Raw genomic sequence first — 16,358 nt, forward strand, 5'->3', positions numbered from 1 at the left:
ATATGACTTATTACTGCCTTAGGTCAACAGCCACATGGCCTCTGGATCCATCCAAAGATGAGAAGCAGGGCTGGAGACACATTCGTATTAAACAGATGGGGAAGAATGCCAGCGGACAGACACACTATCTCTCCCTCTCTGGTCTAGAGATCTATGGCACTGTTACTGGTGTCTGTGAGGACCAGCTGGGTAAGTGCAAATCATTTCTAACACTACACTTTGACTGATTGTAATCCAATTATAATATTTATACTTCAAAGAGATGTTTGTTGTAAGCATATGAGTATTTGCCATGTAACTGATCTAATTGCAGTAACCTAATATCATTGATTTTTTTTTTTCTTTTGGGATCTGGCTCCCAAAGCACCACATGGCAACACTGAAGATTTAGTAATGTGCTACTCTATTTCGGCATACACTGGATTTGGCTTTAAAGTTGTGATGTAATGGATGTAGCAAAAGATATTTTCTTCCATATTGTGGCAAATAGCCAAGATAAATGTTTTAAAATGAAAAAAAAAAAAAAAAAAACACAAATGTAGGGCAGGGACTTATCCTATCCATTTGTTTTTACCTGGATGAAGATCTGAATGCGAGAGGCAGGGTTTAAGTGGGCTAAATGATTAGAGATGTCCAGTCACCAGAGAGAAAATCAAATTATGACATTTAGATTAAAAATAACATGGTTAAAAAATGAAACTAATGCATTGTTGAATTGTTCACAGTAAGAAAAAAAGTGGGGGAAAAAATCCATTTCATGTTGAGTCATCTCATATCACGATAGCGTTGGATTATGTAAATTAAATTATTAACATGAACTGGGAATGGAGTCATTAAAAGGGGCTATTTAGCAAGCATGTTATTTTAATTTGTCTATACTGTCACAAAAGAAAAAAGACCATCCTTAATTGCACGCTATTTTAATTCAAGACTGCCTTGTCTCTGCTCATGTTTCCAATCAGTCAAGATTTGTTCTGCATTGTCAGGTAAAGCAGTGAAGGAGGCAGAGGCCAACCTGAGAAGGCAGCGCCGGCTCTTTCGCTCTCAGGTGATGAAGTACATTGTACCAGGGGCACGGGTGGTGCGCGGTATAGACTGGAAGTGGAGGGACCAGGATGGCAATCCTGCTGGAGAGGGCACTGTGACCGGAGAGGCTCATAATGGTGAGGACTGGTGTCACTTTTTTGGCTCTTAGTGTGTGCATCCAAACGTTGATAGCTTGTATAGGACAGCACAATGTGTAATGCTTATGCCGTAGCAGATTTCTGTACAACAGTGTTCAAGGCATCACTGCATCGGACCACTACATGAAAAGTTCTTTACTGGCCAATCAACAATGGAGTTCAGTGGTACTTCAGTGTTTAAGGGAAACAAATTGTGGACATCAAGTGCATTTGCATGTTTTGAGAAGCTTTCTGCAGCAAATCCATCACAAGTGAGGGGGGGAGATGGAGTTACCCATTACTGACGTTCACACAGTAAAACCGAACAAAAGTTAAATCACACTGGACTTGTTTTCCCAGCATGCCTTAAAGGGACTGCTTTCAGATCAGCCCCTCTTATTCTCAAGTGTCTTACAAATATTTTAATTTAAAGGTAAGGTATGACTGGACTGATCTGAAACCAGTCTTTCTTCCTGTTTTTACTTCTTGATGTGGTGCTTTCCTCTTGCTTCTATTCTGCATGCATAAATAATAAAAAAAAACCTGTTTCGTACTCCGAAGTTCAGTGATACGCGTTAGATTACTACTCTTTGCTCTCTGCAACTGTCATTCCATACTTTTTTGTTTTTATTAGTTTACTATTTTGAAGTGCAACCTTTATCCCTCCCCCCCAACTTAACAGGTAACATTTTTGATGTCCTACTCGTATTATCTTAAGCATCCACTCTGTTGCTATTGATTCTTTGGGCAGCCATGTTTCAGTGTGTAAAACAGCCTTTTTAACCTGTCTCCATCAGTCAAGCCCAAGTGCATGTTGATGTCACAATTTGCAAGCGCCGAATGAACTCCATTGCAAGTGTATTTGACACTGACCAAAATGATTCTTCTGTTCTTTTTCTTAAGTGGCTTCGTAGCTTGGCATTTGCAAAATTCTACTGCTTTTTTAATTTTTTTTATTTGTCATTTTCTGTGCTTCATGTTTCTACCTCACTGCTTCACCTGGACCAGAGTGATTTGGGTTTCTTCTTAAATTATTGTCAGTGTTTTGAATATGAACTGGAGAGGTTTTGCAGAGAGAGAGAAAAATCAATTTGACCTCATCCAATGATTTTGGATTATTGTTATTTCTGGTCCAGTGTCGAGCAAAAGCTGTTGTCTTTGACTTGCTGCTGTCTTTCTCTGCTCTCTTGCTGGGTCTCACCCGTTCATATCCCCCCTCCCCCACTTTCCAGGCTGGATTGATGTCACCTGGGATGCCGGTGGCTCAAACTCGTATCGTATGGGTGCGGAAGGAAAGTTTGACCTCAAGCTTGCGCCAGGGTACGACCCTGAGTCAGCGCCGTCACCCAAACCTGTTTCATCCACTGTTGCAGGAATGCCGCAGTCCTGGAGCAGCCTGGTGAAAAATAACTGTCCAGACAAGGGTGGCTCATCCTCCACAGCGGGGGCCAGTTCCTCTAGCCGCAAGGGTAGTAGCAGTTCGGTGTGTAGCGTGGCCAGCAGCAGCGATATAAGCCTCAGCTCCACCCGAGTGGAGCGCAGAGTCGAGAGCCTGTTGGAGCAGGGAATAGGCATCGTCGGAGGGCCCCCAGGGGCGGAGGGCCAAGAACCGATAGTTGTGCTTTCCACAGCCGAAGCAGGCTCCGCCTCCAGCACCAGCACGCTAACTGCAGACACAGGAAGTGAAAGTGGCGACCGTAAAACTCCAGCACCCGATGGCACTTCAAGACAGTCGGCCGAGTCGACGGCCATCTCTATGGGAATCGTGAGTGTGAGCTCGCCAGACGTCAGCTCTGTTTCCGAGTCATCTAGCAAGGACGCTGCATCCCAGAGGCCCTTGTGCTCCGCCACCAGTGCGCGGCTCTCCGTTAGTTCACTTTTGGCAGCTGGAGCGCCTATGAGCTCCAGTGCCAGTGTCCCCAACTTGTCCTCTCGAGAGGCCAGCCTGATGGAGTCATTTGTTCGCAGAGCACCCAACATGTCTCGCACCAATGCCACCAACAACATGAACCTGAGCCGTAGCAGCAGCGACAACAACACTAACACGCTGGGACGCAATGTAATGAGCACTGCCAGTGAGTACCTTTTGGCTGCCCATTTTTCTAACAGCCAATACCAGGTTTAGGTCAGTGGTTCTCCTAGTTAATGCAAATTTAAAATGCCAGTACAATACAGTAGTCAAAATTAAAATAATTAAGTTTCAGGATTTCGGACGTTTTAGAGGCGAAATGATCTTCACTGTTCAAATTCTTTTCAACAAATGAATTTACCAGTAATTTGTCACTTACTGAATATGGATTTTTTTTAAACATATTTGTAACTCAATTTCAGCAAATATAAATAATTATAAGATTTTATTAATTTACAAATCACACTTTTAAAATTATGCTACAATATATATTAATGTTTTTTTTTTTTTTGTAAATGGTGGGAGCCTTGACTCTTCTTCAGAGAAAACAAACAGTTGATGATGGGGGGGGGGGGGGGTTTAAATTAAGTCTTAATTAAGCTTATTTTAATGCTTGTTTTGTCTTGCTTTAAATTATTTAAAGTACCCCTAGTGGGCCCCAGCTCCCTGGTTGAGGACCACTGGTTTAGATATCTTAACCTTTTGTTTTAGATCAGTGATTTAAGTGGATGATTATTATATTTGATAATCAAGCAGGAGATGTTCTCAGAAAAAACTTTTAAGTAAGAATTGCACTCTGAAACGTAAGTATAGAAGAGAAATAGTAGTGTTGCCTGTCAGTTGCAACCATTTCTTTGCTGTGCCTTAGACTGGATTTGCATTAAAATATAGTACAATTTCATTTACAAGCTTGTCTGGCCTTTTCAGGATATTTTATTAACATTTTTTTTTCCTAATGATTATGTAACTGCAACCATTTTGTTGGAGTATAGAGTTATATCCTGCTTTGGATTATTTGACTGTTTTGTGAATATTAACATGACTCAATTTTTTTGCATTGATTTACATATTGCAGCCATTTGAAGCATGATTAGTTTGTAGAGCGAGCTTTCAGTTTTCAGTTACCTGCTTATTTTGTTCTTTTTTTTGGAGACTAATCACAGTTTTTGGATTTTGTTTGCAGCTTCTCCTCTCATGGGTGCGCAGAGCTTTCCTAACCTTACAACCACTGGTACCACCTCAACTGTTACAATGTCCACCTCCATAGTAACCAGCAGTAATAATGTAGCCACGGCAACTACAGGTTTGTCCGTCGGCCAGTTGCTCAGTAACACGCTGACGACCAGTCTGACCTCTACATCTAGTGAAAGTGACACAGGTCAGGAGGCTGAGTTTTCCCTCTATGGTAGGCCATGTGACAATTATTATTCACTCTCCTTTTCCTCATCCTCTGTTGTTCTATTATATGCCTTGGTTCAGCTGCCGTTTTTTTTTTTTTTTGGCAGATTAATCTCTAATTTGCTTATTACTAAAACTAATTTGCAGTCTTGTTCTCTGAAATTATCTCCTTGATTTATGTTTTGCAGTATGAAAGCTGACTATTTTCATTGATTTTCTGTCACTCAGACTTCTTGGACAGCTGTCGGGCCAATACATTGCTTGCCGAGTTAGATGACGAGGAGGACTTGCCAGAGCCAGATGACGATGATGATGAGAATGAGGATGACAATCAGGAGGAACAGGAGTATGAGGAAGTTCTGGTACGGTCCAGGGTCAACCTTGGTTACCACGTTCATATTCATAGGGTAAAACCTGTTGAAGTTTCAATAATAGTGCAGTGGAAGTCCTTTATTTTTGGTTTTCTTCGTGTTCTCCTTTCTGGGTTACCTGAAAATTGGCGTTTTGTTTTTGTGAATATTCGTGAATTTATTGGTTAGGAATGTATTTGGTGCTTCTGTTTTTTTATTTTTTATTTTTTACCAGCATGGTTCCTCTGTGTAGCATGTCTATGGTTAGGTTAAATATGTGTTTCACATTTACAAGCAGTTGAGCATTATGTGTAAGAGAGCTTTACTTTGCTTTTTCAATGGTGGCCTGAAAGGAGGAAGAGGAGTATGAAACCAAAGGAGGTCGGCGCAGGACGTGGGACGACGACTTTGTGCTGAAAAGGCAGTTTTCTGCTTTAGTACCTGCATTTGATCCTAGACCAGGCCGGACTAACGTCCAGCAAACTACTGACCTGGAAATCCCTCAACCAGGTACTGTTGATGCTGTAGAAAGGGATACGTTTTTATCATGCTGTTGGCTGCAGTGCTATTGCATTATGATTTTCAAAGTATTATAGTATATATTCAATTTTATATATATATCTATATGTCTAAACACACACACATATATATAATGCATACTAGGGGTGGAACAGTTCAACTTTTTCACGGTTTGGTTTGTATCACGGTTTTATAGTCACGGTTTCAGTATGGTTCGGTATGTGCTATGTTTATGGAAAAACTATACTTTCAAATAAAAATAAAGAATATTCTATTTAACTACAAGCAACAGCACAAATAAATACAAAAGAGTAAAGATACAAATAAAATAAACAGTGATTTTTCAGGTTTGTTTAGGTAGGTCTAGCATTAGTTTTTAAGTACAGAAATTGAATAAAGTAATCAAATGTTATACAGCATTGCATATTAGACTGTATAAATTAAAGATTAATCTTTATTAAAGTAACAAAAGCTATTCAATCAAGAGCAGTGAGTGATTTATTGTTGCTGTTCAGTTAGTATTAAGACTGGCATACATACACACACACACACACACACACACATATATATACGGTACACGTATTTAATTATTTCAATTTAGTCATTTTTTTAATTTAGTCATTTTTCCATTTATATTTTATTTCAGCTTTGTTTAAATTAGTCAAAACTATCTTTAATAACAGTAAACAATAAGACTGGTTGGCTGCTGAGTCAGGCACAGCAATCCATTGTGATTCATGTTTAATGTGTTTACAGGTACACCTCGCTCAGAGGTGCAGGAGGAGGTGGAGTGCACGCCTTCACCCCATCTGGCTCTCATCCTGAAGGTAGCAGGTCTAGGGACAACACGAGAAGTAGAACTACCTCTCAACAACTACAAGTCCACCATTTTCTATTATGTCCAAAAGCTTCTCCAGCTCTCATGCAATGGTGCTATTAAACCCGACAAGCTTAGACGCATCTGGGAACCTACATATACGTGAGTCTATCATTTCACCGTTGTTTTTTGTATCAAAATAATTACCTTTTTGTCATGTTTTCTCCTAGACATCTGTTAATAAACGTTTTTGTTTTTTGTGTTTGTAGGATAATGTACAGGGAGTTGAAGGACTCTGACAAAGAGAGAGAGAATGGAAAGATGGTAATGACATGTTTTTAATGTCTCTGCTCCACACTATCTCTCTTCCTATCTTCCTTTCATTCGCTCTCTTCAGCTCATTAAAATCTTGGCTGTGATTTTTCTGTGCCTGTCCCAAATGTGTAACTGCTCCTTCTCAGTAAACTGTCTGTCAGCCGTTACTAACCTTAAAGCCAGGAGACTGTGAAATCACTCCCAGTGGTATCTATTGTTAAATGCACGGGCCTTTCTAGTGGTTAAACCTACTGTAATGCATGTGTATTGCGTGAGACTTTACAATCAGGAAAGACCAACATTTGGTTCTTCCTGTTGTAGGGTTGCTGGTCTGTAGAGCATGTGGAACAGTACCTTGGCACAGATGAATTACCAAAGAATGACTTGATAACCTACATGCAGAAGAATGCAGACTCAACTTTCCTGCGCCACTGGAAATTAACCGGCTCTAATAAAAGTGTTAGGAAAAACAGAAATTGTTCGCAGCTCATAGCTGCATACAAGGTATAGAATGCCATCAGATGTGCATATGTATCTATACATACCATCTTTATTTTCCCTTCTCTGTTTTTCAAGTATTTTTCTAATTCTTGCTTGACTGTCACTTGTGTAGCCACCTGTTAGACAGTTGTTGCTGTCCTTATGTAAATTTTAATGCCTACATGGGTGTAAATGTTGTACCATGAAAGTTTTTAGGTGTCATTGTGGACTTTATTCTCTATTTGGTTTGATTTTTAAGTTTTTGTTGTTGTCTTTGGCCATAAACAATATAATTTTGTAAGAATGCAGTAATTGCGTTGTTATAGGTCTGTTGTGTTCGTTATAAAAGGGTTGGGAGAAAAAATTAAGAGTAGTTTGTTAACAGTATGTATATGTATTTGCAGGACTTTTGTGAGCGTGGCTGCAGATCTTCAGGCCTGAGTTCAGGGACGTTGTCCGCCACGCAGAGCTGTGACATCCTGAGTGCTGCACGCGAGCAAGCTCAGGCCAAGGCGGGCTCAGGACAGAGCGCCTGCAGCGTAGAGGACGTACTGCAGCTCTTGCGCATCCTCTTTACCATTGGAGGAGAACCCTCATCCGGCCGCACGCTACAGGAAGGTAAGGAGTTCAGTTCATCCACACAGCATTGTCTTTGAGTTTTTTTTTTTTTTCTCATTAGTATGCATTTAAAAGTCAAATTTCTTTGTTTAGATGTGGAAGAGCTGCAGTTCAATGCATCACCTGAGGAATTCACCAGCAAAAAAATTACAACCAAAATCCTGCAGCAGATTGAGGTAATTTGATGTGTTAATTGTGCATGTTATATACATTGTAGAGTCAGGGAGATTTTTGTTGTTTGTTTGAAAGAAATTAATACTGTTATTCAGCAAGAATTCTTTAAATTGATCAAAAGTGACCGTAAAGATTTCTGTATTTTTGTTTTGACTTGTAGGAGCCACTGGCCCTGGCTAGCGGGGCTCTCCCAGACTGGTGTGAACAGTTAACCAGCAAGTGTCCTTTCCTCATACCATTTGAAACCCGGCAGCTTTATTTTACCTGCACTGCATTTGGAGCCTCCAGGTCTGAGATTGCAGTATTGAAAGTAGGGATGCTCATATTGACCGTTTAACCGTTAACCGAAAGTAAAAATTTTGACCGATTAATACTATCAGTTAAACGGTTTAAAACGTTTTTTTAAGGTTCTATTTTTTTTTAGTTTGCTGCATGGTTTAAAAATAAAATAGCCTACTATCTAGCTTAATTTTTTTTTTCAGACGGAGCGCGTCGGCACTCGCAACCACACACGTGACACATGCCTGTAGAATTTTTTTTTTCAGAGCAAGGGAAGCAAAATGAAGCGAGCGAAAAGAAGCACTGTGTGGGATCATTTTAACAGAAATGGCGACGAAGTTACCTGTAAATTATGCGGCGCCGTATTAAAATACAGCAGTAGCACAAGTACGATGCAGTACCATTTACGAAGCAAACACCCTAAAGCTTCGAGTGATGAATGGGCAACAAACTTTGGCCTCCATGTTTATCAGGGAGAAGATGCGATGCAACGGCGATCTGAGGAGATAACGCAGAGAATCTGTTCAATGGTAATTTTTGCACAAACGGAAAGAAGAAGCGCAAAAGCAAAACTTATGAAATGTGTGCTGCTTGGGAAAAAGCGCTTGAAGCTGGCAACTCTAGCGAGACGTTACCTGTGTATTCCCGGTACATCTGTCCAATCGGAGAGGGTGTTTTCTGCCGCGGGTCTAACTGTCAACAGGCTGCGCTCCAGACTGACCCCCACATCACGTTGATATGTTGCTTTTTTTAAATAAAAATTAGACAAGGTGTTGAGGTAGGGCTGCTATTTTTATTTAACGAAAAATCTTAGTCTAACGAAAAAAAAAGTGCCGGTTGCGGTTTTTTGAAAGCTTCGTTCAAACGGATTCAGTGTTTTCTTTTGTCATCTTAATTTGTTAATTATTTAAGTTTAAAAATATATTTAGTGTAGGCCTATTTTGTTTTTTATTGTATTATTTTATTCTATTTTTCTCTTCTCACTGTCAGAAATGCTGCAGGTGCGTGGGGAAATTTAAACTGAATCCAGGTTCTGTTGTTGATCTGTTCTGTATGCTGCTGTTTGCACTTTGCACGTTAAAATAACCCCTTTGATAAAAAAAAAAAATTTTGTATTTTTTTAAAAGGGTCACAGATACGCGTCAATTTTATTTGTATTTAATGCCAATTCAATATTATAATCTTATCAGTTAACGGTTAATAATCGATTAACGAGCGGCGGTTGTCGGTCGGGAAAATTAATCGAAATGAGCATCCCTAATTGAAAGACATTTTTACTTCATACAATATTCTGCAATAATAAATCTGTGAAATTGTAGTTTGAGAACTTGCATCTCTCTCTAGGGCTATTGTCTGGCTCCAGAACCGAAGAGAAGCCACTATGGAACGTTCCCGACCACCCACAACGGTTCGCCGTGATGATCCTGGCGAGTTCCGTGTAGGTCGGCTCAAGCACGAGCGTGTCAAGGTGCCTCGAGGAGAGAGTATGATGGAGTGGGCTGAGAGTGTGATGCAAATACATGCTGACAGAAAGTCTGTACTGGAGGTAAACGCCACAACATAATTTTTGCAAAAAATAGTGGGGTCTAAAAGTCTGAGACCGCTAGTGAAATTTTTTTTTTTTTCTTTCCACTACAAATTATGATGTCAATATAACACTTTGAAAGAGTTGAATTGAACAATGGTACACATGGTATTAAGATGCATTTTCAACTAAGTTGTCAGCAAATCCTTTAAATTTTACCAGTATTTAGAACAGAACAAGAAAAAAAATCAGGAATAAGTAGCTATAGTACAAAATTATATGTTCAGTTATAAAATAAAACAAATTATAATGCCGTTCGTTATAGACAACATAGGCCTATAAACATCTAGCAATGCTATAAATTATATGTTGTGTGCATGCGTGAGGCTTTGGCACATTCCGGATGTAGTCCTTATCACAGTGGAAAAAATGATTTTTCAGAAACGAACAAAATTTTGACAACCAGAAACGAAATCAAATTTTATAGTTCCGAACAGAATCAAAAATTTGAAATGGTTATTAACCGGTTAATAACCTTATTTTATCATTCCATTTAATATTTGAAATTTTCTTTCAACCAATCACAAACTCCAGTAGTACGTCCTATGCAAATGTGGTGCTGATGCATCCAACAAGTGAAATGCCCACTCAGCTGTGAACTCATCATATGTAAGTCGCAATGGCAATGCATCGACGTTAGAGTTGATCCGAGGATATTGTAAGAAGGATTCAACAGATCACACAGAAAAACTATAGGCTTACATAAAAAGGAATATAGGCATATAAACAAAAAATATTTAACTTAAATCACTGACAGATTGACAAAACGAAAGAAAAAAGTGTGCAGAGTTATGGTTTATTGTGACTCGTTCCAAAGTTCTCGGAAAGGAAAACAATGGCAGAAAGTAGTTTTCTTTATTTTGCAAAACCTTGACAGTTTTGAATAATGTCTTGCTTCTGTCTGTATAACCAACCAGCATTGGTATGACCATCGCGCCGGCACCTTGCGCACACACAACATATTTTTGCGACATTGCAGCCTGTTCATTATCAAAATAAAATACGGTTAAAGAAACAAATAAAAAGTTACACTGCTCTGTTGTACAAAATTTGTTGCGTTCAGCGTTACCAGCACTTCACTGTGCTGATATAGCCGATGTAAAGGATGATGTTTTACATTGATGAAAGTACAAAGCCTAGCCTATAATAAATAATATTTTAGTATCCAGATATGTCGCAAATATGGAAATAATTGGATTTGTGCTGAATGAGAGAGGTAGGCATCAGTTTCACCATAAATGAGTTTGTTTTTAGGTTGATGTTTTTATAGCTTTAACGCATAGCCTCAACTTTAGAGGATTTGTTGTGGAGAGAAACTAATTACAGTGTTTGTTTGTAAACATTTTGCTTTTGGCCTACCGGCATTTTAGCCTACATTATTTCTGAATGTAATAGGGCTAATAAAATGCGACGTGAACCTATACACGACTTGATTTTTTCACTCTCAAAACAAAATCTTATACAAGTAGAATTTTTTTTAACAATGCAGCAAACATTTTTAAATATCTTAAAAATACTGTTATGTCTTTAAAGTGTTGCTAGATTTTTTTTCTTATATTTAGTAGCCTACCTTTGGCCTAAATCTAGAAAAGATGATGTATTGGCTGTTACCAGATCTCTTCCTGGATTTATTTATTTATTTATTTTTTGAGTAAAGAAAACTTAATTATTATTATTATTATTATTATTATTATTATTATAGGCAAAGAAAATTGTTTTTAAAAAATAACATTATTAACCGGTATTTCTTCTACCCAAACTGGTTTCAGAACTGTAATAATGCAGGAACAGAAACACTGAAATATCGATTCTGCTTTTTCATTTTCAAGCCCTGCTCACAATTAGGGCTGCCCCCTAATAGTCAACTAACCATTAGTCGACCAGAAGAGAATTAGTTGATCTAAATTTCATAAGTCGCTTAATCGTAGAAAAAAAATCCATGTCTGTGATGGACAGATCCTTAGCAGCTGGTCTATGTGGTAATTACAGTACATCGGTCAGGACATGCAAACGTTCATTTCGATCATTGACTTCAAATGTGACTTCCGATGTGACTTGTAAGTTGGAGCAGCATTACATGGCCACTCGCCATGTGCGCCATTGAAGTGTTTGTACAGAATGTGGAAGCTGAACAGTAGTGCGCTCAGTGCATAAATCAACTTGGAGGCACCGGTGTGATTATTTGCATTTAACTTAAAATAATCTGTGAAAGGTCTGCTTTTATATGTATGCACTCACAGTAACAACAAAACCTTGTGCTTTATAAAATAAAGTGAAGAGGGTATGCTTTCTGCCGTCTAGGTCTCTGAACTAAAAAAAAACTATTTGCCTCACATACATGAAAAATATATATCTATAGGAAATGTCTACTTTTAAATGAACCAATTCAATGGAAAACAGATATTTTTAGATTATGTAATTCATATGAAACTGTGGATTGACAAGTCAGTATCGTCAACTTCTGCTGCCGAAAATACAGAAAAAAACATATCAATTAATTATTATAATGTTAAGGCAGTCTTCTTGCTGTTTTTTTCCTGAAGCATTCATAGTCATTACTTCTGCAGTGCGCTGTGGCAAGCTTTATGTGTGCGCTTGAGCACTGATAGGCTATAGGAAATTAAAGGCGTATTATGTTGAATTACATGGTTCATTAATATAAAAATGCGATTAGTCGACTGATTGCTTCAAATGAACGTCTACTAGTCAACCACAAAAATCTTTAGTCGATGGAAGCCCTACTCACAATAAGAACAAAACTGTGCCTTTGTAAAATAAAGAAAACAAACAGGATGCGCTGTTTCCTTAAATTTGTGGTGCAGCTGTAAAAAAGAAACAAAACCAATGTTTTTCTGATTTTGTATGTTGGTTTTTTTCAATAATTATATTTATTGAAATGATTTTATGTAAGCTTGCTGGGTCTTGGTTCCCAGGTTGAGAACCACTGCTCTACAGCAACTATTTCAAACTATTTGATGAAGACTGATAATGATCGTGGTTTTGCACAGGTGGAGTTCCAGGGGGAGGAGGGCACTGGTCTTGGACCCACCCTGGAGTTCTATGCTCTTGTGGCTGCAGAGTTCCAGAGGACTTCCCTTGGTATCTGGCTCTGTGACGACGACTTCCCAGATGATGAGTCGCGTCAAGTGAGTTATTTGGCTGTTTTACCTTAAGGCACTAGCCCAGATATGACAGATTTGTTTTTAATTTGGCTGATTAATGAACTTATTCGTTGTTTATCAGGTGGATCTGGGCGGTGGCTTGAAACCACCAGGCTATTATGTGCAACGTTCCTGTGGCCTTTTCCCTGCTCCCTTCCCTCAGGACAGTGATGAACTGGAGCGTATCACCAAGCTTTTCCTGTTTCTTGGCATCTTTCTGGCCAAATGCATCCAGGACAACCGGCTCGTGGATCTGCCCATATCCCAGCCTTTCTTCAAACTGCTCTGTATGGGCGACATCAAAAGCAACATGAGTAAGCTGCTTCATCAAACTCGTGTCGAGTCGGACTGCCACTTCTCTGAAATCCAGTCCGAAGCTTCCACCGAGGAGGGTCAGGACACTTACTCAGTGGGTAGCTTTGATGAAGACTCCAAGTCTGAGTTTATCCTTGACCCACCCAAGCCCAAGCCACCAGCTTGGTATCACGGCATCTTGACCTGGGAGGACTTTGAACTGGTAAATCCTCACAGAGCACAGTTCCTGAAAGAGCTGAAGGCACTGTCTGTGAAGCGCAGACAGATCCTGGGCAATAAGAGTCTGTCAGAGGATGAGAAGAACACGCGGCTACAGGATCTCATGCTGAAGAACCCTATGGGCTCTGGCCCACCACTCAGTGTAGAAGATTTAGGGTGAGAGATAAATATTACTTTGTATATTAATCAATGAAAATTAGGCAATTAGGAAAATTATTTTTTTATTTTTAACAGTCTCCTTGTTATAGAGGTCATATCCACCTTATTTTTCAATGTGAAAGTAAGCTGTTTTTTGTAAATGTACAAGACTTCTGGTTCGTTAGCCTCTGTAAGGTAATAGTGAGAAAAATAAAGTGCAGTGAATGGTAAAACTGCCCTACAAACCATTGTGTTCATAATTAAGATAATACATAAACATGGTAAGAAACACCAGATTACAGTATCAAGCAGCAAAACAAGCTGTTTTTTACAGCTAAAAATAGCTGGAAGCGGATGACACCTGTAGCCTCGCACATAAAATTTACAAATGGCCACGCCTGCTCTTATGGAAAAAATCAGGTGGATATACTTACTAGATTAATAACAGCTTATTATCCATAATTACAAGGAACTAATATAAACCAAACCCAACCGTTTAGTAAATGCATGTTAATTAATATTACCTCATACTTAATTGTATAATAAGGTTAGTTTGGGAGACGTTTCATGAATGTTACTTCCTTGCTTTTTGGAGGGTATTTTATTTATAGACGTTACTCATCTGATGTTTTATTTTTATTAGATTAAATTTCCAGTTCTGTCCATCATCCAAAGTACATGGTTTTTCATCAGTAGACTTGAAGCCCAATGGAGAGGATGAGGTAGGTCACATGTTGTCCAGACACAATCTATTATGGTGTATGTATTGTTATGCTAATGAATTGTTTGTAGCTATTTTTGTATAGCAGTGCTTATCACCCTAAGTACCACTACTTCCTGATCAAATTAAAACCCGATAAAAATCATCTTGATAAAATTATACTACCATCCAAAGGTTTTGGGTCAGTAAGATTTTTTTTTTTTTTTTTGGTCTGAAAAATAAAATTAAATAAATGTAATAAATAAATTAAATATATTTTAATTAGAATAAATGTTTTCAACATTGACTGTTTTCTTGAGGACCAAATCAGCAATAAGAATAGTTTCTGAAGGATCATGTGACATGGAGTAATGACTACTGATTCAGCTTTACCAACACGGGATTAAATTACGTTTTAAAATGTATTCAAATAGAAAGTTACTTTAAATTGTAATATTTCACAATATTACTGTTTTTAGTGCATTTTTGTTCAAATAAATGCACCCTTAAAAGATTGAGAATAAAAGATTTAAAAAAAAAACTGACCCTATACTTTTGTGGCAAAATTTGAAACTTGCTGCTTGCTTAGTACCTGTAATTACGTCTTTGGTGTCATCCTGTATGGAAAAAAAAAGACATGAATGCTAATAATTCTGCTGTCCTCTCATCAGATGGTCACCATGGAAAACGCAGAGGAGTACGTAGAGCTCATGTTTGACTTCTGCATGCACACAGGAATCCAGAAGCAAATGGAAGCCTTTAGAGGTATGACAGGATTGGCAGGCCTCAAATACTCTCATGCCTTGTACTTTCAGTATGCTCGGGCTACTAATGTAACTGGGCTGTCCAAGAGACATACATTTCAAATATCAGTTGATTATAAATAACATTTGTTACAACATTATTCTTATTAGTTTCAAATATGTTGCTAAATGTGAAATATAAAACTAAAATAAATATACATAACTAAATATATTTGATTTTTGTTGTAATGGCAGTCTGTATGTGTTTTGCTACAGAGGGCTTTAACAGGGTGTTTCCTATGGAGAAGCTCAGCTCATTTAGTCATAAAGAGGTGCAGATGATCTTGTGTGGCAACCAGTCTCCATCCTGGACCGCTGAAGACATAGTTAACTACACAGAGCCTAAACTTGGCTACACACGGGACAGGTAGACACTACGGTTATTTCTTGATATGTGACCCTGGACCACAAAACCAGTCATAATGGTCAATTTTTCGAAAGCTGAATAAATAAGCTTTCCATTGATATGTGGTTTGTCAGGTTAGAACAATATTGGCAGAGATATTGAATATCTGGAATCTGAGGGTGCAAAAAAATTTAAATACTGAGAAAATTGCCTTTTAAACTATCCAAATTAAGTCCTTAGCAATGCATATTACTAATCAAAAATTATATAAAATTTACAGAATATCTTAATAGAACATGATCTTTACTTAATGTTCTAATGATTTTTGGCATAAAAGAAAAATCTGTAATTTTGACCCATAGAATCAATTTTTAGCTATTGCTACAAATATATGTTCAATAACTTGGTGACTCTTCAGACAGTGTATGTCTTGCTGATGATTTAATTGTATTGCAGTCCTGGTTTCGTGCGCTTTGTGCGAGTGCTGTGTGGAATGTCATCGGATGAGAGGAAAGCCTTCCTCCAATTCACCACAGGCTGCTCGACCCTGCCCCCTGGTGGACTGGCCAACCTCCATCCGCGTCTCACAGTAGTCCGCAAGGTACGCAAGCATACTAAAATCCATGACGCTAAAACCCAGCCATTAAGATACCATTAAGAAGAGCTAACACTGTCTCTGTCTCTGTTCATACCCGCTGTGGTGTTTTCTCCTCTAGGTTGATGCAACAGATTCCAGCTACCCTTCAGTTAACACGTGTGTGCACTACTTGAAGTTGCCGGAATATTCCTCCGAAGAGATCATGAGAGATCGCCTCCTCGCTGCCACCATGGAGAAGGGCTTCCACCTCAACTGAGCATGCTCTCCCTACATCACTGACCAACTCCCGTACTGGTGAAGCCTGTTGTTTTGTTGCAGAAAATAAAGCTGTGCTCTGATGAAATCCTTCTCCCCAAGCACCTCACATATACCCGGAAAAACAGTCCCGTCGCAGTTCCACTAGCTTCTGAATCTGATTAGGGTCTCCTCCTCCACTGACTGCTTCACAAGGCCTTTCCCAGGTCACTCTAC

At 38.8% G+C, this 16,358-nt stretch overlaps 1 protein-coding gene across 7 annotated transcripts in view; it reads left to right on the plus strand.

Annotated features, from left to right (window-relative positions):
- Positions 1–16,270, plus strand: part of hectd1 (HECT domain containing 1) — a 28,883-nt gene extending 12,613 nt beyond the window's left edge. Inside the window, exons 23-43 of one of the 7 annotated variants that reach the window (XM_042742440.1) lie at positions 23–189; positions 987–1,163; positions 2,396–2,446; positions 2,537–3,238; positions 4,256–4,477; positions 4,699–4,877; positions 5,174–5,330; positions 6,096–6,318; positions 6,426–6,480; positions 6,793–6,975; positions 7,356–7,569; positions 7,663–7,745; positions 7,904–8,031; positions 9,367–9,568; positions 12,616–12,753; positions 12,851–13,458; positions 14,084–14,162; positions 14,812–14,905; positions 15,160–15,310; positions 15,746–15,890; positions 16,006–16,270. In XM_042742440.1, coding sequence (XP_042598374.1) covers positions 23–189; positions 987–1,163; positions 2,396–2,446; positions 2,537–3,238; positions 4,256–4,477; positions 4,699–4,877; positions 5,174–5,330; positions 6,096–6,318; positions 6,426–6,480; positions 6,793–6,975; positions 7,356–7,569; positions 7,663–7,745; positions 7,904–8,031; positions 9,367–9,568; positions 12,616–12,753; positions 12,851–13,458; positions 14,084–14,162; positions 14,812–14,905; positions 15,160–15,310; positions 15,746–15,890; positions 16,006–16,143 — 4,096 coding nt within the window. In that variant the 3' untranslated portion in view covers positions 16,144–16,270. Of the gene's footprint in view, positions 1–22; positions 190–986; positions 1,164–2,395; positions 3,239–4,255; positions 4,478–4,698; positions 4,878–5,173; positions 5,331–6,095; positions 6,319–6,425; positions 6,481–6,792; positions 6,976–7,355; positions 7,570–7,662; positions 7,746–7,903; positions 8,032–9,366; positions 9,569–12,615; positions 12,754–12,850; positions 13,459–14,083; positions 14,163–14,811; positions 14,906–15,159; positions 15,311–15,745; positions 15,891–16,005 lie in introns of all 7 variants that reach the window. The other 6 variants (XM_042742438.1, XM_042742439.1, XM_042742441.1 and 3 more) reach the window with 6 other exon arrangements.
- The last annotated feature ends 88 nt before the right edge of the window (positions 16,271–16,358 follow it).

The sequence above is a fragment of the Cyprinus carpio genome, chromosome B17 (assembly GCF_018340385.1).
Source record: "Cyprinus carpio isolate SPL01 chromosome B17, ASM1834038v1, whole genome shotgun sequence".
Taxonomy (NCBI): Eukaryota; Metazoa; Chordata; class Actinopteri; order Cypriniformes; family Cyprinidae; genus Cyprinus; species Cyprinus carpio.